Source organism: Dendropsophus ebraccatus, chromosome 5 (genome assembly GCF_027789765.1).
Source record: "Dendropsophus ebraccatus isolate aDenEbr1 chromosome 5, aDenEbr1.pat, whole genome shotgun sequence".
In the NCBI taxonomy this organism is placed as follows: Eukaryota; Metazoa; Chordata; class Amphibia; order Anura; family Hylidae; genus Dendropsophus; species Dendropsophus ebraccatus.
Window position 1 is genome coordinate 46,942,650 of NC_091458.1, and position 16,404 is coordinate 46,959,053.

At 44.1% G+C, this 16,404-nt stretch overlaps 1 protein-coding gene across 2 annotated transcripts in view; it reads right to left on the bottom strand.

The window, feature by feature from the left end:
- The window catches only part of CNPY2 (canopy FGF signaling regulator 2), a 25,162-nt gene extending 10,453 nt beyond the window's left edge, over nucleotides 1-14,709 (bottom strand). The window contains exons 1-4 of one of the 2 annotated variants that reach the window (XM_069970054.1): nucleotides 14,602-14,709; nucleotides 11,248-11,372; nucleotides 7,444-7,559; nucleotides 6,929-7,126 (exon numbers count right to left, since the gene is read on the bottom strand). In XM_069970054.1, coding sequence (XP_069826155.1) covers nucleotides 6,929-7,126; nucleotides 7,444-7,559; nucleotides 11,248-11,347 — 414 coding nt within the window. In that variant the 5' untranslated portion in view covers nucleotides 11,348-11,372; nucleotides 14,602-14,709. Of the gene's footprint in view, nucleotides 1-6,928; nucleotides 7,127-7,443; nucleotides 7,560-11,247; nucleotides 11,373-14,447; nucleotides 14,576-14,601 lie in introns of those variants that run through there. The other variant, XM_069970055.1, reaches the window with a different exon arrangement.
- Between the last annotated feature and the right edge of the window lie 1,695 nt (nucleotides 14,710-16,404).

Here is a 16,404-nt window from a genome sequence, read left to right on the forward strand (position 1 = left end):
GGGCCTTAACTGGCACCCATGTAGACTACTGGTGTGCCTGCCCTTGCAGTTAATGGCCACTTAATTCTTTTTTATTTTCTAACCTTCAATTTAAATTTTAAAATCAAATCGACTTCAATTAAAGTGCAATTTTCACTGTTCAAAGAAACAGACAGTGATAATGGTGGATCCTAATTTAGCATCCTTGTGTTATCCATGTCAAACCATATGACCTGTGGATGTGAACTTGCGGGGATTCTCTGCTGTCCTTTCATTTTTTTTTTTTAGCTCGGGCCTCTTAAGAAGACTGTATTGTTATTCTTCGTCCCTACCTCCAAAGAGATGCCTATCACGCACAACTGCATGAGGGTGTGAGGCTAAATCTAGCCATAATCTGGCTATTTTACTTTTAGGCGCAGCAGCACTGCCGTGGGTAAGTGCCAACAGGCGGTGCTCAAACTGCTGAACAGCACCTTCTACCTTGCTTGGATGTTTTAGCCGTTTTGAAGGCAGGATTGACCAGGCCTTTTACCAGTAGCTTCTTTCCTTTCTTGGATGTTGTAGTAGCCTTTTTGAAGGCAGGATTGACCAGGTCTTTTTAATACACAGGCTACCGCACTTGCCGTCTCTTAGAGACTCTTTAAAGGATTGAAAGTGTATTTGATCAAATTCCGTGGCCTCTTAACCCCTTAACGACATCGGGCGTATATTTACGCCCTGATGCCGGTAAGGACGTTCAGAGCGCGGCCATCCCACTCTGAACCGCGGCGGTCCCGGGTGCCGCTTGTAGCCCGGGACCGTAGGTATTAGCGGGCACGGTCCGATCGCCGTGCCCGCTAATACAGTAATCAGATGCAGCTGTCAAACATGACAGCTGCATCCGATTACCGGATACAGCTGTTCCCTGGTGTCTAGTGGCGGAGATCGCTCCTTCGGGATGTTATCCCGGAGGAGCGATCTCCGTTTCTGAAGCCGGCCGGGGACCGCTCCAAGATGGCACCGTCTCCGGCTCGGCACTCGTGTACTTCCGGCTGCAGCAGCCGGAAGTAAACGAGTGCCTATCTCATGGATCTCTGCAGCATATCTATGCTGCAGAGATCTCTATGAGAGATCAGATCACTTATACTAGAAGTCCCCCAGGGGGGCTTCTAGTATAAGTGTTAAAGTAAAAAAAAAAAGTGTTGTTAATAGTAAAAAGCCCCCTCCCCTAATAAAAGTCTGAATCACCCCCCTTTTCCCAGGTTATAAATAAAAGTAAATAAATAAATAAACAAACATGTTTGGTTTCGCCGTGTGCGTAATCGCCTGAACTATTAATCACATTCCTGATCTCGCACGGTAAATGGCGTGTAATAAATGGCGTGTAATAAATTGTAATAAAAAGCGATCAAAAAGTCGTATATGCGCAATCAAGGTACCGATAGAAAGAACATATCATGGCGTAAAAAATGACACCTCACCCAGCCCCATAGACCAAAGGATAAAAGCGCTATAAGCCTGGGAATGAAGCGGTTTTAAGTGACGTATATTTGTTGACAATGGTTTAAATTTTTTACAGGCCATCAGATACAATATAAGTTATACATGTTATATATCGTTTTAAACGTAACGACTTGAGGAACATATATAACAAGTCAGTTTTACCCCAGGGCGAACGGAGTAAAAACACATTTCCCCCAAATAAACAAAATGCATTTTTTTTTTTTCAATTTCACCACACTTTGAATTTTTTTCTGGTTTCGCAGTGTACTTTATGCAAAAATTCAGCCTGTCATTGCAAAGAACAATTAGTGACGCAAAAAATAAGGGCTCATGTGGGTTTCTAGGTGGAAAAATGCAACTGCTATGGCCTTTTAAGCACAAGGAGGAAAAAACTAAAACGCAAAAATCGAAATGGGCTCTGTCCTTAAGGGGTTAAGCAGACTGTATTTTTCTCTGTGTCCTCACTGCCATGCTCTGACGTCACACTACATCTGTGGAGGAGCGGGACTGGTTGACGGGGGCCCGCCAATTGCGCCCCCGCCAACCAGCCTGCTGTTTTATTTTTTATCTAGCCGTGGCCGGGGCCTCACCACCCCCGGTCGAGCGGCATCAAGTGTACCCTTGATGGTGAGTGCTGACTGACAACTGGCCTAGCCAGTTAGCTGTCAGCACCCGGGTTCATGTCCACTACATATCCCAGCCCCTGGACTCACTCCAATTTTTGAGTGGACTCACTTGTAATGGCTCTCTGTGTGCTGAATGCCATGCTGTATCTGGTCTAGTTTTGGGGAGCCTCACTAGCTTCCTCACTCACTTGAAATGGCTCTCTGTGTGTTCAAGGCCCTGCAGTGTCTGGCCTAGTTTTAGGGAGCCTCACTAGGTGTGCCTGCCCTTGCCTCCTTTTTGCTGGCCCCAACTGGCATCCATGTTGACTATTGTTGGGCCTTTACTGGCATCCATGTTGACTACTGCTGGGCCTGCCCTTGCCTCCTTTTTGCTGGGCCTTAACTGGCATCCATGTTGACTATTGCTGGGCCTTTACTGGCATCCATGTTGACTACTGCTGGGCCTTAACTGGCATTCATGTTGACTACTTCTCTGCCTGCCCTTGTTTTTTTTTTCTTTTTATTATTTGTATAGTGCACACAGATTCCGCAGCGCTTCACCTATCTGTATGTTTTTGGGTGTGGGAGGAAACCGGAGTACCCGGAGGAAACCCACGCAAACATGGAGAGAACATACAAACTTTTTGCAGATGTTGTCCTTGGTCGTCTTTGAACCCAGGACTCCAGCGCTGCAAGGTTACAGTGCTAACCACTGAGCCACCGTGCTGCCCTGCCTCCATGTTAGCTACTGCTGGGCCTTTACTGGCATCCCTGTAGACTACTGGTGGGCCTTTAATGGCATCCATGTTGACTACTGCTTACTACTGTAGTGCCTGCCCTTGCCTCCATGTTGGCTACTGCTTGGCCTTAACTGGCATCCATGTTGACAATTGCTGACTACTGGTGTGCCTGCCCTTGCCTCCAAGTTGGCTACTGCTGGGCCTTAACTGGCATCCATGTAGACTACTGCTGGGCCTTTACTGCCATCCATGTTGACTACTGCTGACTACTGTGGTGCCTGCCCTTGCCTCCATGTTGGCTACTGCTGATCCCGGCAGTTCTCTGTGTGCTCAATGCCATGCAGTGTTTGGTATAATTTTTGGAAGGCTGACTGGCTACCGCTTCTACCTTGTTCACTCTGTCCTCACCGCTATGCTGTGTCAGGCTGAATTTTTGGTGGTTCATGATAGGCTACCTCTGTTTTAATGGTTCCATGTGTTCTCAATGCCATGCTGTGTCAGGCTGAGTTTTTGGGTGGTCCCTATGCCTACCTCTGTTTTAACCAGGCTGTTGCACAGAATTAGGCATAATGATGGTATTAGGTAGCCTCAGAGGCATGCATACCTGCTGCCCCTGCTGTTTCCTGTTGTGTTTCCATCAATTTCTGAGGTTGACAGGTTTTCACATGACCTTCTCTCTACCGAACTTGAGTCCCCTCAAAAAAATGCTTGAGTCTCCCATTGACTTCAATGGGGTTCGTTACTCGAAACGAGTACTCGAGTATCTGGAAATAATCGGCTCGAGTAACGAGCACCCGAGCATTTTAGTACTCGCTCATCACTAGTCTATTCCAAATATATTAAGTGCATATTCTAAATGCATTTCCTTCTTCACAGAACAGAGATGATAAACTTCAAAAGCCCAAGATGTGGCAGAGATGTTCAGTAGTATGTTACTACTGGAAAGAAGTTCTGGATTTCATCAGGTATACACTCTTCTTATGCCCCTGGTCTCAAGGGTATGTTTATTAGGGATACTTGTGGAACTGGAATTGGTCAGAGGAAACTATTTCAAGCATTTATCAAGCAAGAATTTTCACAATGTGACTATAGGGAGGGTGGCAGGGTATATCTGAAAATGAATTGTATATAAAAATGTAAGTCCACTTTGGGACACCCCTTATTTACCCTGACTTGTCCAAATGGATTTATCTCATGACGTTTTAGGTAACAGATGTGCACATCACTCATGTCATAGGGGTCAATGCTATGGTTATTTATTCATGCTGCCTCATAGTTCAGGGATATTCACCAAACATAAATAAAATATGTTCATAAAATATGCATGTCTACAAGGTTCTCATTGACTATTTAGGAGTCCTTACCTTATTGTTGTATCAAAAATAAATTATGTAATTTAATTAATACAGATTGAGATATTTTTGTAGTAACAGATACAAAGGATCTGCTCAATTGGTGGTGGGTCTGTATTTGTATCTGTGTTTTCTTAATATGCAGAAAATGTTGTATAAGAAGATTTCCTATTCTGATGAGAAATACGCATAAAACTGTTTACAGAAAAGCGTTGTCTATAAGAACCAACTACATTGCAGCTTTTATCTACTCAGGCACAGACCCTGAATGCAATGCCCATGTGCCATCACACAGAGGTACACATGACTCATGCTCCACTCTTTCATGCCTTCAAGGGTACATGCAACACTACAGTTTGTTTTTTTTTAGATGCACTAGAGCTATATAAAAAGGGAAGCAGTGTGTGTAGTCAGATCTTGCAATCATGTGCTGTTCCCTTTTGTCCATTCGCTTTTCTTCTATTTCCGGTTGCTTATATAGAACCAACATATTCCACAGCAATCTACAGAGATTGTGATACTGTCAATGTATTAGGAAGGCAGAAGTAACACATGACTGCAGGATCCGATTGGACACACTGGAGAACCCAGTGGCTGGAGCGGTGGGGGATGAAATTGATAATTTTTTAAAAAATTCCAAAGCATTAAATGCAATTCCTAATGGAGTTGACCTAATGTTTAATACCACTATCTTGCCATATTTACAACCCCAATGGTGAGCGTCTTTCCCTGGCAAGCAGGACAGTCGCTCTGGACATTCTATTTTTGACTCCTTGATTCTGCAGTGTAGTCATTTCACAGTGTTTCCTGATATACGATGGCTGACAAAGACAGCTAAAGCAAGGTGAATCTCATGCACAGCTAAACTGCAGCTGTAACTTTTTATTACAGGTTCTCTTCCTTACCAGTACTGGGGAAATGGGCTCTGTAACATAAAGGATCTGATTCTAAGCAAAGCCAAAGGGCTTTAAACTGCAGTAGCTAGGTGAACTAAAAACCTGAAAAAAAAATACCTAAAATGTTGCTTTAATTTAAAAAAAAAACAAAAAACACATACACGACAAAAACCCCATAAAAATTCTGACATGTACGGGTGCACCTTTCCAAGGCAGGGTACTTGATTTGACTGGATTGGCAAGGACCCTATTTACTTCTATGGCCTGAATGTAATTAGCTAGTGACTATGTTCATGTAATATCCTGCACAAATACAATTTTTTACATGGACTCAAAAGCCTGGTGCAGCAAATAATCTGAACATAAGCCACCAGGTGATTATATTTTGCCATAGAAGTAGATTGTGTCCATGCACAGATTGGTTGGCACCAACGTATCCATGTCTCGGAAAACACAATGGTAATGTGCACCCTGTCTCAGGTATGTCAAAGATTTTGATTGTTCGGAGTCTGACTGCTAAGAACCCCAACACTAAATAATAGGACTAGCAGGTAGAAACATTCTCCCTAAATCAACTGATACAGCACTATAGCTGCTGGCTGTTGTGAACGGCCTCCTCTGTCATGATTTAAAGGGTTAGGGTCCTATTACACAAGCCGACAGTGGCCCGATCAATGCTGTAAAAGGGCGCCGATCTACTAGATCGGCACTGGTTTACTGGGCCTATTACACAGCCCGATAGTTGTTTAGCAAGTGTTGCACTGAATATCGTTAGCGATGTTCGTCGAGCCCTTGCTCAAACACTACTTGTCCTGCACAATACATTATCTGTCCACGTTCCCAGTGTTCTCCTGCGGCCTGAGCTGAGAGGTCGCTCTAAAGCTGCGGCGTGCGGGACCAGGGATGAAGCAGAGCGCAGGAAAATACCGGAAATGTGAGCAGGTAATTTAAAAGTTTTTGTTGAAACTTCAGCCATTGGCCGCCCATCACTGTTGAACATAGCGATGTGCAGTCGGCTTTCTAGTGGACAGAGCCTCTACATCCTACTCTCTACAGTGTATGTTTGCAGGTAAAGATTAGGAACAAAGATGAGGTTTGCCAGTTATTGTTTAGCAAGTCACATGCCCATTGAAAGCGTGCACTTTCTGTGTGATAAACGCCTGTAATACGTTACCTATCTAACGTAATCGAGAATCCAGCAAGTCCCAGAGAACTGTTGACATAATAAATCAGCTATTTTAAGCAGGTTATAAAAAGATACATTTTAACTAAAGTTTATACAAGAGGCTATAATGTCACAGTTTTACTTCCTGTGACTGTATTTAAACTTTACAAACTATACAGGAAACCATTTAGGACATTGCTACTCAAAGGGACACTGCAGTACTATGCAAATATAAAAAACAGATTAATGTTCTGTTGGCACACCCTGAACAGCTAGTTACCCTATGGCAGGATGACACTTTTAGCAGGACAATGCACCATGTAACATGCGTTATATAATCCTGGGTTTGTTTCAGTAACATGACAGTTTTCCTTGTTTCCCTGGCTTTTTGTTCCCAGATATTAATCCAATGAAGCATCTGTAGGACAAGGTATATAAAGGGCATATCAGTGCCTCCATCCAACATGGAAAAGCTTGGATATGTTCCTGGCATGCTCCTGATACTGGTAAAGCTTGGATACAGCTTTCTCTTTCTCAGCAGCTAAGTCAGTACCCCACTGCAGGGTTCTCTCATATACAGGAGTCCTAAGGTACAGTACAGTTTATCAAAGTAAATACATTACAGCCAGTGTTACAGACCACATAGGCATTTACAATATAGCTTACTGCTGTCAAAAACTACATACACCAAAAATCAAACGATACTCACCGTAAATTTTAAATCTGCTATTGCTTCTCTGTCAATGTTGGTGTTGGAGGCGTCCATTTTCGTGCCGTCACGTGAAAGGACGCGTACATAGGTCTTACGGTGTGTTTCTGGCTCTATCTTCTCACCATAATCCTTCATATTTTCACAAACCTGTTCTAGAAGCTCCATAAGATGTGCTTCAGTTCTGGCATAGGGCACCTACATTTAATATGGTGAAAAATACTGCAAGATTAAATCTTTAGCGAGTAAGGCTAGCTAATGTGACAAGTAAGGATTTCATGTATGAATGACTATTATAAATAAGGGATGGGTATTATCGATCGATCGGTGCATTAAGTGTAAAGAGTGAAGTGTAAAACGATAATGGTTTCTTATTACCGGCTTACTTTTAGCGCCATAGGTAGATATTAAATGGACATAATGCGATTTCAGCAAAAAAAAAAAAAAAAAGAAAAAAGAATGCAGAGACATAAGTAAGCCAGAAAATATGGCAGCGTAAACACAATTGACTGTACCTCTGTGACTGACTGGGAGCCATCAGGGTTTATTCTAAAAGATCCTTTCTGTATTGTCTTCTTGGGATCTACCTGTGAGATCTCCCACTCCATTTCATCAACAAGAGCCCGGCAAGCTGGTACAGAACAGAAGGCATTATTGCAAACGTATTGCAAGAGATCAGGAAAAAAAAAAATCACCTAAAATGCATCAAGGGGATTCTCCAGCCTTATAACACTGAGGACATCATCAATAATGGATGGGCATTGCCGCAGTCACCTGCAATGCTACAACACACACCCATAGAGCTGTGGCCCTTCAAACATCTGATTTGCAAGGGTCTCAGGAGTCAGGCCCCTGCATATTTGAATAGGCCACTAATTTTGCAAAATTGGATAACCTCTTTAAGCCCCGTTTCATATCACATTCTGAGACTCCATGTGAGGAACACACCAGAAAAGGCTCCCAACATACAGCTCGGATGTCTGATGGAAGGCTGTCACCTATTTCAAGAATATTATATACACATACTGCGTTATATGTTTATATACTGTATACCATAGAGAATAGTCCACTATGCTACTACATACTGCAAAAAGAAACATATTAGAGGCATATGGGGAGATTTATCAAACATGGTGTAAAGTGAAACTGGCTCAGTCGCCCCTAGCAACCAATCAGATTCCACCTTTCATTTTCCAAAGAGTCTGTGAGGAATGAAAGGTGGAATCTGATTGGTTGCTAGGGGCAACTGAGCCAGTTTCACTTTACACCATGTTTGATAAATCTCCCCCATAGAGGGCAAAAGGACACCATTTTGGCAATGCTTGAGAATGGCACCTTAAGAATATGCCTTGTATATACACTGGGAGTTTCTCCTGGGATATACGCCAAGTTCAGCATCATAGTGTGATGCGGGCCTGGCGTGCGTATAAAGGCCAATGTAGGCACGGCATCCATAAACATGTAAACATGTCCTCTGCCGGTCACCACAACTGGGAGAATCCACAATGTGACATAAAAGCCATCAGCACACGTTCAAGCACAATAACCGTGATTATCTTCATCTTTGTTAGGTGTTACACGATTAGGGATGGTCCGAACCGAGTTCGGTTCGAGTTTGTACGAACCGAACTCTCGGTAATGATTCCCGCTGTCTGCCCGCTCCGTGCAGCGGGCGAATCCAGTGGTAGGACCGCCTGGAAAACTGGGATACAGCCATAGCCATAGGCTGTATCCCAGTTTTCCAGGCTGTCCTCCCGCTGTATCCACTTGCTCCACGGAGCGGGCAGACAGCGGGAATCTGATGCCCAGTGTTGGGGTTCATACGAACCCGAACCTCGGAGAGTTCGGACCATCCCCATCTACGATGCAAAAGCAGTCATCCAAAGACTACAATCTATAGTGCGGAAAGCATACAAGCATGTTGCTTAATTTACTCCCAAACGTGTTCTAAGCATATGTAGCAGAGCTGACTATGGACCCTTTATGGGATGCCTTTTGGATGTGTGTTATGGCTGTCTGTCAGCAGCAGCATACAAGTTCTGATTGTCCTGAAGAAGAATTATGAGCAATAATTATACTCTGAAGTTTGACAGAATACAGGGAGCTCAAACACTACTATTTGTACATGTTTGCCATGTTGACTCCATTGTAGAGATCTACTACCCTAGGCAGGCCAAATGTTATTGGGGGGGGGGGGGGGGGATGAATGTATTATTTAGTTAAGCTTGGTCTTGTTGTGAACATTTCACAATTTTTAATGAAGCTATTAAAGCAAAATGTTTTGGAATTTTTTTCCAGAAAGTTTATGCTGCCCATGCCACTTTGAAGTGGGCAGGGTATCAAGTAAATGGGCCGCCCCTGCTGTAAACTATAGACAACCTAGGCTGGCTGACTGCTAGTATATTTTATTATGTCCAGCACACAGGCAGCAGTTGCAATGGCAGATACACCTCCATATGAATCTGCTGAATACATCGGCAGGGGGAATTTACTGACCACCATGTCAGATGCCAGTCTTCGTAAACTCCCCCCTCTGCGTCACACGCTCTAAAGTGGTTGTCATTTTTAGAAAACCCATTTTTAATTACATTAGTAATAAGGAGGTGTCGTCATTCATGTCTCTTCTCTATTATCCAGGCAGAAGTGTGTAACACACATCTCTCCTACGTTAAGGCCCTGTAGGTTTGTTCACTACATAAGCAGCTAATAGATTAAGATGGGAATTGTGCAACACATTTTCCCATAGGAGGGAAAAATCTGGTAGGGTACTACCTGGGGTAGTTATGCCCTTTTCAGAGTGTGCACAAGAAAGGGCATAACTAAGATCAAGGGGAGTCCAACTGCTGGCACCCCCACAATCTAAACAGTGACCCTAAAATCTGAGCCACCAGAGAGCTGAAAGATGCATTCAGCTCTATTGTGCATGGATTTCAGGGTTCTCGAGATTGCAGGGCATGTGACCGCTAGGGCTGCCCTGTCCTGTGCATAATCTGGATAGAGCATAACTACCCCAGGTAAGAATACCCCTTTTCACATTCCAAAACATTAGGGTCCATTTACACAGAAAGATTATCTGCCAAAGATTTGAAGCCAAAGCGGGGAATGGTTTTGAAAATAGGAGAAATCTCAGGCTTTCCTTTATGACCTGATCTCTGTTAATAGTCTGTTTCTGGCTTTGGCAGATAATCGGTTAGATAATCTTTCTGTGTAAATGGACCCTTGCTGCCTGTAATCTTTGGTCCTAACAGTCAATGGCGGAGCTAAGAGATGTGAGGATGGTTTATAACAAGGGCTGCCCCTCTGGAATAGACAACAAAAGGTATACAGAATGGCATTGTTTAGTTTTATATTCAAAAGGTCCATTTACCTTAACTTTATCAACTTGTTCTGTTTGTAGTCCCCCTCCCCCAATCATAGTGGCATTCTATGTAAATGAGAGGGAGGAGGCAGATTAAGCAACATTTTATTTGTGCCAGAAACATTTTTCTTCCCACTTATTTAAACCTCCAACATGCGTCCTAAAATTAGGATGTCTGCCACGCTAAACGAGACCTCATACATAAAGAATGAAAAAAAATGCTGATGAAATATAGAGGCTAAAAATAAGGAAGGTATTCCAGCGATTTTTTTTTTTTACATTTCCTTAACAAATATAGCATTGAAAAACAGTATCACTATGCATGGAGCTGCATTATAGAGGGGCGGGGGTTTCCTCCCACTGGGGGTGGGCTGGCCTGCCTCCAGTGCTTCAACCCGGCCCGGTAACCATGAATAGAACGGCACCATACGTGGGAACCGGGCATCGCCTTCACCAGGCCGCGCGTTATTCAATTCATGTGTAATTTTTAAGAGCATGTACCTGATCCTCTTTAAAAGTTGTTTTTTTAGGACAATAACTGCATCACCTGGCAAATGGATCCCAGGACAGATTTTGGATTAAAAGTAGCTATCTGAAGGTACAAGCAGTTTGGGGAGGCAGATTGTGGGTACAGAGTCGCTTTAAACTACAACAATAAACGTTTAAATCGTTTATGATTGGCTAATCGTTGTCTTTATAAGGGTCTATTTACACAGAAAGATTATCTGCCAAAGATATGAAGCCAAAGCCAGGAATGTATGAGAAATCTCAGGCTTTCCTTTATGACCTGATCTCTGTTTATAGTCTGTTTCTGGCTTTGGCTTCAAATCTTTGGCAGATAATCTTTCTGTGTAAATGGACCCTTATAAGAAGCAATAATCTGCCAAATCGGCCTAAATGGGCAGATTATCTCTTAGTGTGATAGGGCCCTAAGCAAGACCAGCAGCTGATGACCTCCTACCTCCACAGTGCACATCCTGCCCTCTTCTGGCCGCAGTACAACTGAAGAATGGGACTAAAATAACAGCAAGCAGAAGGCAATGGGCTTTAGGGATCACCATTTCTATACAGTGTCCACCCCTAAACCTGTGAAGAGATCAAATACAGAGAAAAGGACTGTAATGTATGTGGAAGCAATATTTGTCAAATTGTCACAAAGATTTCATCGCCTGAAAAACAAAAATGATTAGAGGACAGCATAAGACGATACACAACTGTGCACAAAGTCAGCAAATACTATAATAGCAATATTATAATAACTAACACTGATTGCATGAGAACTTGGCAGGGAATATTTATTATTACAATATAATTAGAGATGAGCGAACTTTGAGCATGCTCGAGTCGATCCGAACCTGAACTTTCGGCATTTGATTAGCGGTGGCTGCTGAACTTTGATAAAGCCCAAAGGTTATGTGAAAAACATGGATATAGTCATTGGCTGTATCCATGTTTTCCAGACAACCTTAGAGCTTTATCAAAGTTCAGCAGCCCCCGCTAATCAAATGCCAAACGTTCAGGTTCGGATCGACTCGAACCCGGTTCGCTCATCTCTAAATATAATATAATACCTACCACCTGGTAAAAAGTATAACTATATAATGCAGTATAACATACAATGTAACCCCTTGCAGATTAGAATTTAATATCTTTTTGTTATTAGGGTAAAAATGCAGGGGGAAAAAAAAAAAATATCTGAACGTCGCAGCTTATTTTCTAAATCTGTAAAAGCAAAATAATCCATTATGTGAATGTAACCTTACAGAGACATCAGCAGACTAATGGCCTTATCAGACCGCCCAAGAACTATAGTTATTCTAGCAGAACGGCGCTCATTTACTGAGCCTATTACACGGCTCGATTATTGTGCAGCAAGGGCTGTGTGTGTGTGTATGTATACATATATATATATATATATATATATATATATATATATATATATATATATATATATATATATATATATATATATATATATATATATATATATAATCTCATTAGCGATGTCCATGCAGCCCTTGCTTTAAAAGTGTAAAGTAAAAGTTGTTAAGATTACCTCTCCACACTCCCCACAGCCACCGCTGCAACTTTAGAGCTGGTTTCTGAAGTGACAGGCTGCTCGCCAAACACTGGCCGCGGCAGTCCAGTCCTGGTCAGTGATTGGCTAAGCAGCCTGTCACTTCAGACAGCAGCTCAGAGATGTGCTTCAGCGGCTGTGTGGAGAGGTAACGTAAGAACTTAGGGCCCTATTCCACTGGACGATTATCGTTCGCATAATCATTAACGATTAATGATCTCAAACGACCGCTATTGCGAAAGACCTGAAATGATTCATTCATTTCCATGAAACGATAATAGTTACTTATGATCGTATTTGCGATAGTTTTTCTTTGCTATTTCTTCGCTATTGCGTTCGTATCTACTGCGAACGCCCAAACGACGTCTTATTCAATGCGAGCGATTTGCGAACGAGCAACGAAAAAATAGGTCCAGGTCTTATAAAGCGATCAACGATTTCTCGTTCGGTCGTTAATCGTTAACTGCATTTCAACCGAACGATTATCGTTTAGATTCGAATGATTTAACGATAATCTGAACGATAATCGTCCGATGGAATACATCGTCCGATGGAATACACATACATCAGCCAGGCATTGCTATTACACACAGCAGTGAGCACCTGGTGGCCGAGGATTTTATGTCAGGACCAAAAGACACGATCAGCCAATGATCATTTCTTCAGCCGTTTGTTGTCTTTATTACAAGGATCGATGATCTGTCGAATCGGCCTGATTTGGCAGATTATCGTTCCCTGTAATAGGGCCCTATCAGTGAAGGTGTCCTGTGAATTTCTGGGCTATTACAATTCAGCTTCATTCACTTTAATGGAACAGAGCTCCATTAACACACCCACACTGAGGACAAGAGTGCGGCTGTTTCTGGAAGGAAGCTGCCATGTTTTTATAAGGCTGGAGCATGCTCGAGTCGATCCGAACCTGAACTTTCGGCATTTGATTAGCGGTGGCTGCTGAAGTTGGATAAAGCCCTAAGGCTATGTGGAAAACATGGATATAGTCATTGGCTGTATCCATGTTTTCCAGACAACCTTAGAGCTTTATCCAAGTTCAGCAGTCCCCGCTAATCAAATGCCGATCGTTCGGGTGGACTCGAACCCGAACGCGGTTCGCTCATCTCTACCCTTTTATTATTTTACTATACCAAGTTTTAGATTATGTGCACACAACATAACACAGAGGGTTAACCCCCAGCGGATAGACTCCATTCTATGGTCAGGCAGATTCTGCCCTCTGCCCGAAGAATGAGCCCGTTCATTCTTTGGACAGCGGAATCTGCCTGACCATAGAATGGAGTCTATGGCACAGGCGGAGATGCGCGGCGGTGAGCCACGCAATCCGCCGGGGGGCGGGGGACATTCCCTTATAATGACAGGAAGCTTTAGTGCATGGAATATACCAGAACTGATGAGGCGATTCTAAATTTTATTAAAAAGTTCCATAAAAAGTAAATCTTACCTTTCAGACATTATAAAAATAGATAAAAAAAAAAAAAAAAAAAAAAGAAGCTTAAGGGTACGTTCACACTTACCGGATCCGCAGCTTATTTTCTGCTGCGGATCCGCAGCAGATTTCATTTAAATAACTGAACACAGCATCAAATCTGCTGCGGATCCTGTAGGTGTGAACGCACCCTAAATAAACATGGAATTTTAAGTGGACGAAAAAAAAAAGTTAACCGATAGTTTTTATGCCCCCTAGAATTATACAGTTATAAAGACTACACAAAAACCAGGACCAATACAGGGATTTTTTCCCATGAAACGCTCAGATCCCTGTGTATAACCTACAAGGGGAGATCAGATTGTAGAAGCAGAAATGTCTGCTATGATAAGTTCTAGTCATATGAAGGAGGATGTATCAGAAGAACAGGACACCTGCAGAAAGCCGTGTGTGAACACTGCCCTACAGGTACTAGACCTTCCCTATCACATACAGCTGCCATGGAGGGGTCCTGGGGTCACCACTGCTTGTTAGGATTACTGCATTATATACTATCATGTCACTCATTTCCTATGCTGTATGACTCTGGTGCTCCCCAATACCGGGCACCCCCACATCCCCACATCCCCCCCCAGCTGGTTACCGGCTCCTGTCCACATCGGCAGCTTCAGCAACACTGGCAGCAGTGAGGCCCCCACCGAGGCTGCCCTGACAGCGACCTTATTACAATGACACCATTCAAGTAATCAGACAATAGAAAGTACACGCCATAGAACGCGCACAGAGACGTTACATACGGGGTGAGGATCTGCCACAATTGGACTGTTGCATTAGTTGTGATCAGGCACGGCGAGGACAGCCATATCCCTCCGCGCAGGACCCCACAACAGTCCCGTGGCGAGCTACGGTGCCTATTTCTAGAAACCCTTCATTACCTCGCGGTCACATGACAGTGACGTCAGCGTACCACATGACGGTCTCGTTTGAGGCGGTCAGTGTGTACTGCAGTTCGGACCAGTTATCTCCATCCCGAGGTCACACTACTACAACTCCAGGATGCGACTTTGCAGGCATGCTGGGTGTTGTAGTTTTGTAACAGCAGGAGAGCCACAGATTGGGCAATCATCGTTCTAAGAGAAAATGAATGTTCTCTAGTTGTTAGTTACTATTAGACAGCTTCAGCCCATTTAAACCAGTGGGTATGCTGCAGTGTATGTGTGAACATGACCATAGGCTACTTATGAGATGGGAGGGGCATCATTAGACGCAGTTCACACTAGAGATTGGTCTCCTTTCCATTGTTTCCATTATAATATGTTCTGAAGTACAGATAAGAGCGCTCAACCACACTTGTATACAAAATAAAAAACATGGATACCTCAATGGAAACCGGATAAGGGTGGGTTCACACTAAGGAATTCTCGCGGATTTTCAGGTGGATTCCGCATCAAAATGCGCGCCGAATCCGCACGGAATTCCGCCCGTAATGAATGAACATTGTGAATGTACATTGGCTTTAAAGGGAACCATTCACCCCATGGCCCCGGCAGAAACTGACATACAGTGACATAAAGGTCAATATACTTACCACATCGCTCCCGGTCCCGTCCCGAATCCCGTTGTTGACACGGAGAAATCGCCGATTCTTCTTCTCGCACCCATTATGGTAATGAGCCGAGATGAGTCCAACGTCCATAGGAAATGACGGACGAGTCCAACTTATTCATGAGGTCCTCTTCTCGTCGCCGCCCATCCACGCCTCCTGGAACTTGATTGACGTCGTCAGTCTTCTGACGAATTCCCGCACAGGCGCCGTTGCGATGGTCTCGTCACCTCTTCTGCGCCTGCGCGGTAAACAGGATACGTGCTCGAGACAATCGGCGCACGCGCAGTAAACAGTGAAGCTGCGGAGCGGCTTCAATTGTGAACTGCACATGCGCCGAAAACGACCGCCACGGCGCCTGTGCAGGATCCGGCGAGAAGAAAGAAGACGAGGAGGAATAAGACCCGGCGTCAATCGAGTGTCGGAGGCGGGGAGAAGGCTGGGCTTCGGGCCCGGCGGCGCTCATTACCATAATGGGCGCGAGAAGAAGAATCGAAGATTTCTCCGTGTCAACAACGGGATTCGGGACGGGAGCGGGAGCGATGTGGTAAGTATATTGACCTTTATGTCACTGTATGTCAGTTTCTGCCAGGGCCACGGGGTGAATGGTTCCCTTTAATATGGGCTTTCCGCTTATTTGTTCACACAGCAGAATTTCCACCGTGGATCCGCTTTCCGCCTGAAGAAATAAAAGGGTATTCCAGCGTGGGGGCACTTTTGCGCTGGGATCGGAGACGAGGTGGCCGAGGGAAAAGATGTCCACTCACCTCCCCAGTTCCAGCGGCAGGTCCCTCATCGCGGCGCTCCGGAGCCCAGCCGCTTCCGGGTGTCTGACGCGGGCCTGAGACGTGCCGTCTCAGGTCCGCTCAGCCAGTCAGTGAAGGAGGCTCAGTCCCAGCGCAAAAGTGCCCCCACGCTGGAGTACCCCTTTAACATGTCAATTCTTTGGGCGGTTTCCGCTAGAGCAGCGCTTCTCAAACTTTTTCTACTGGAGCCT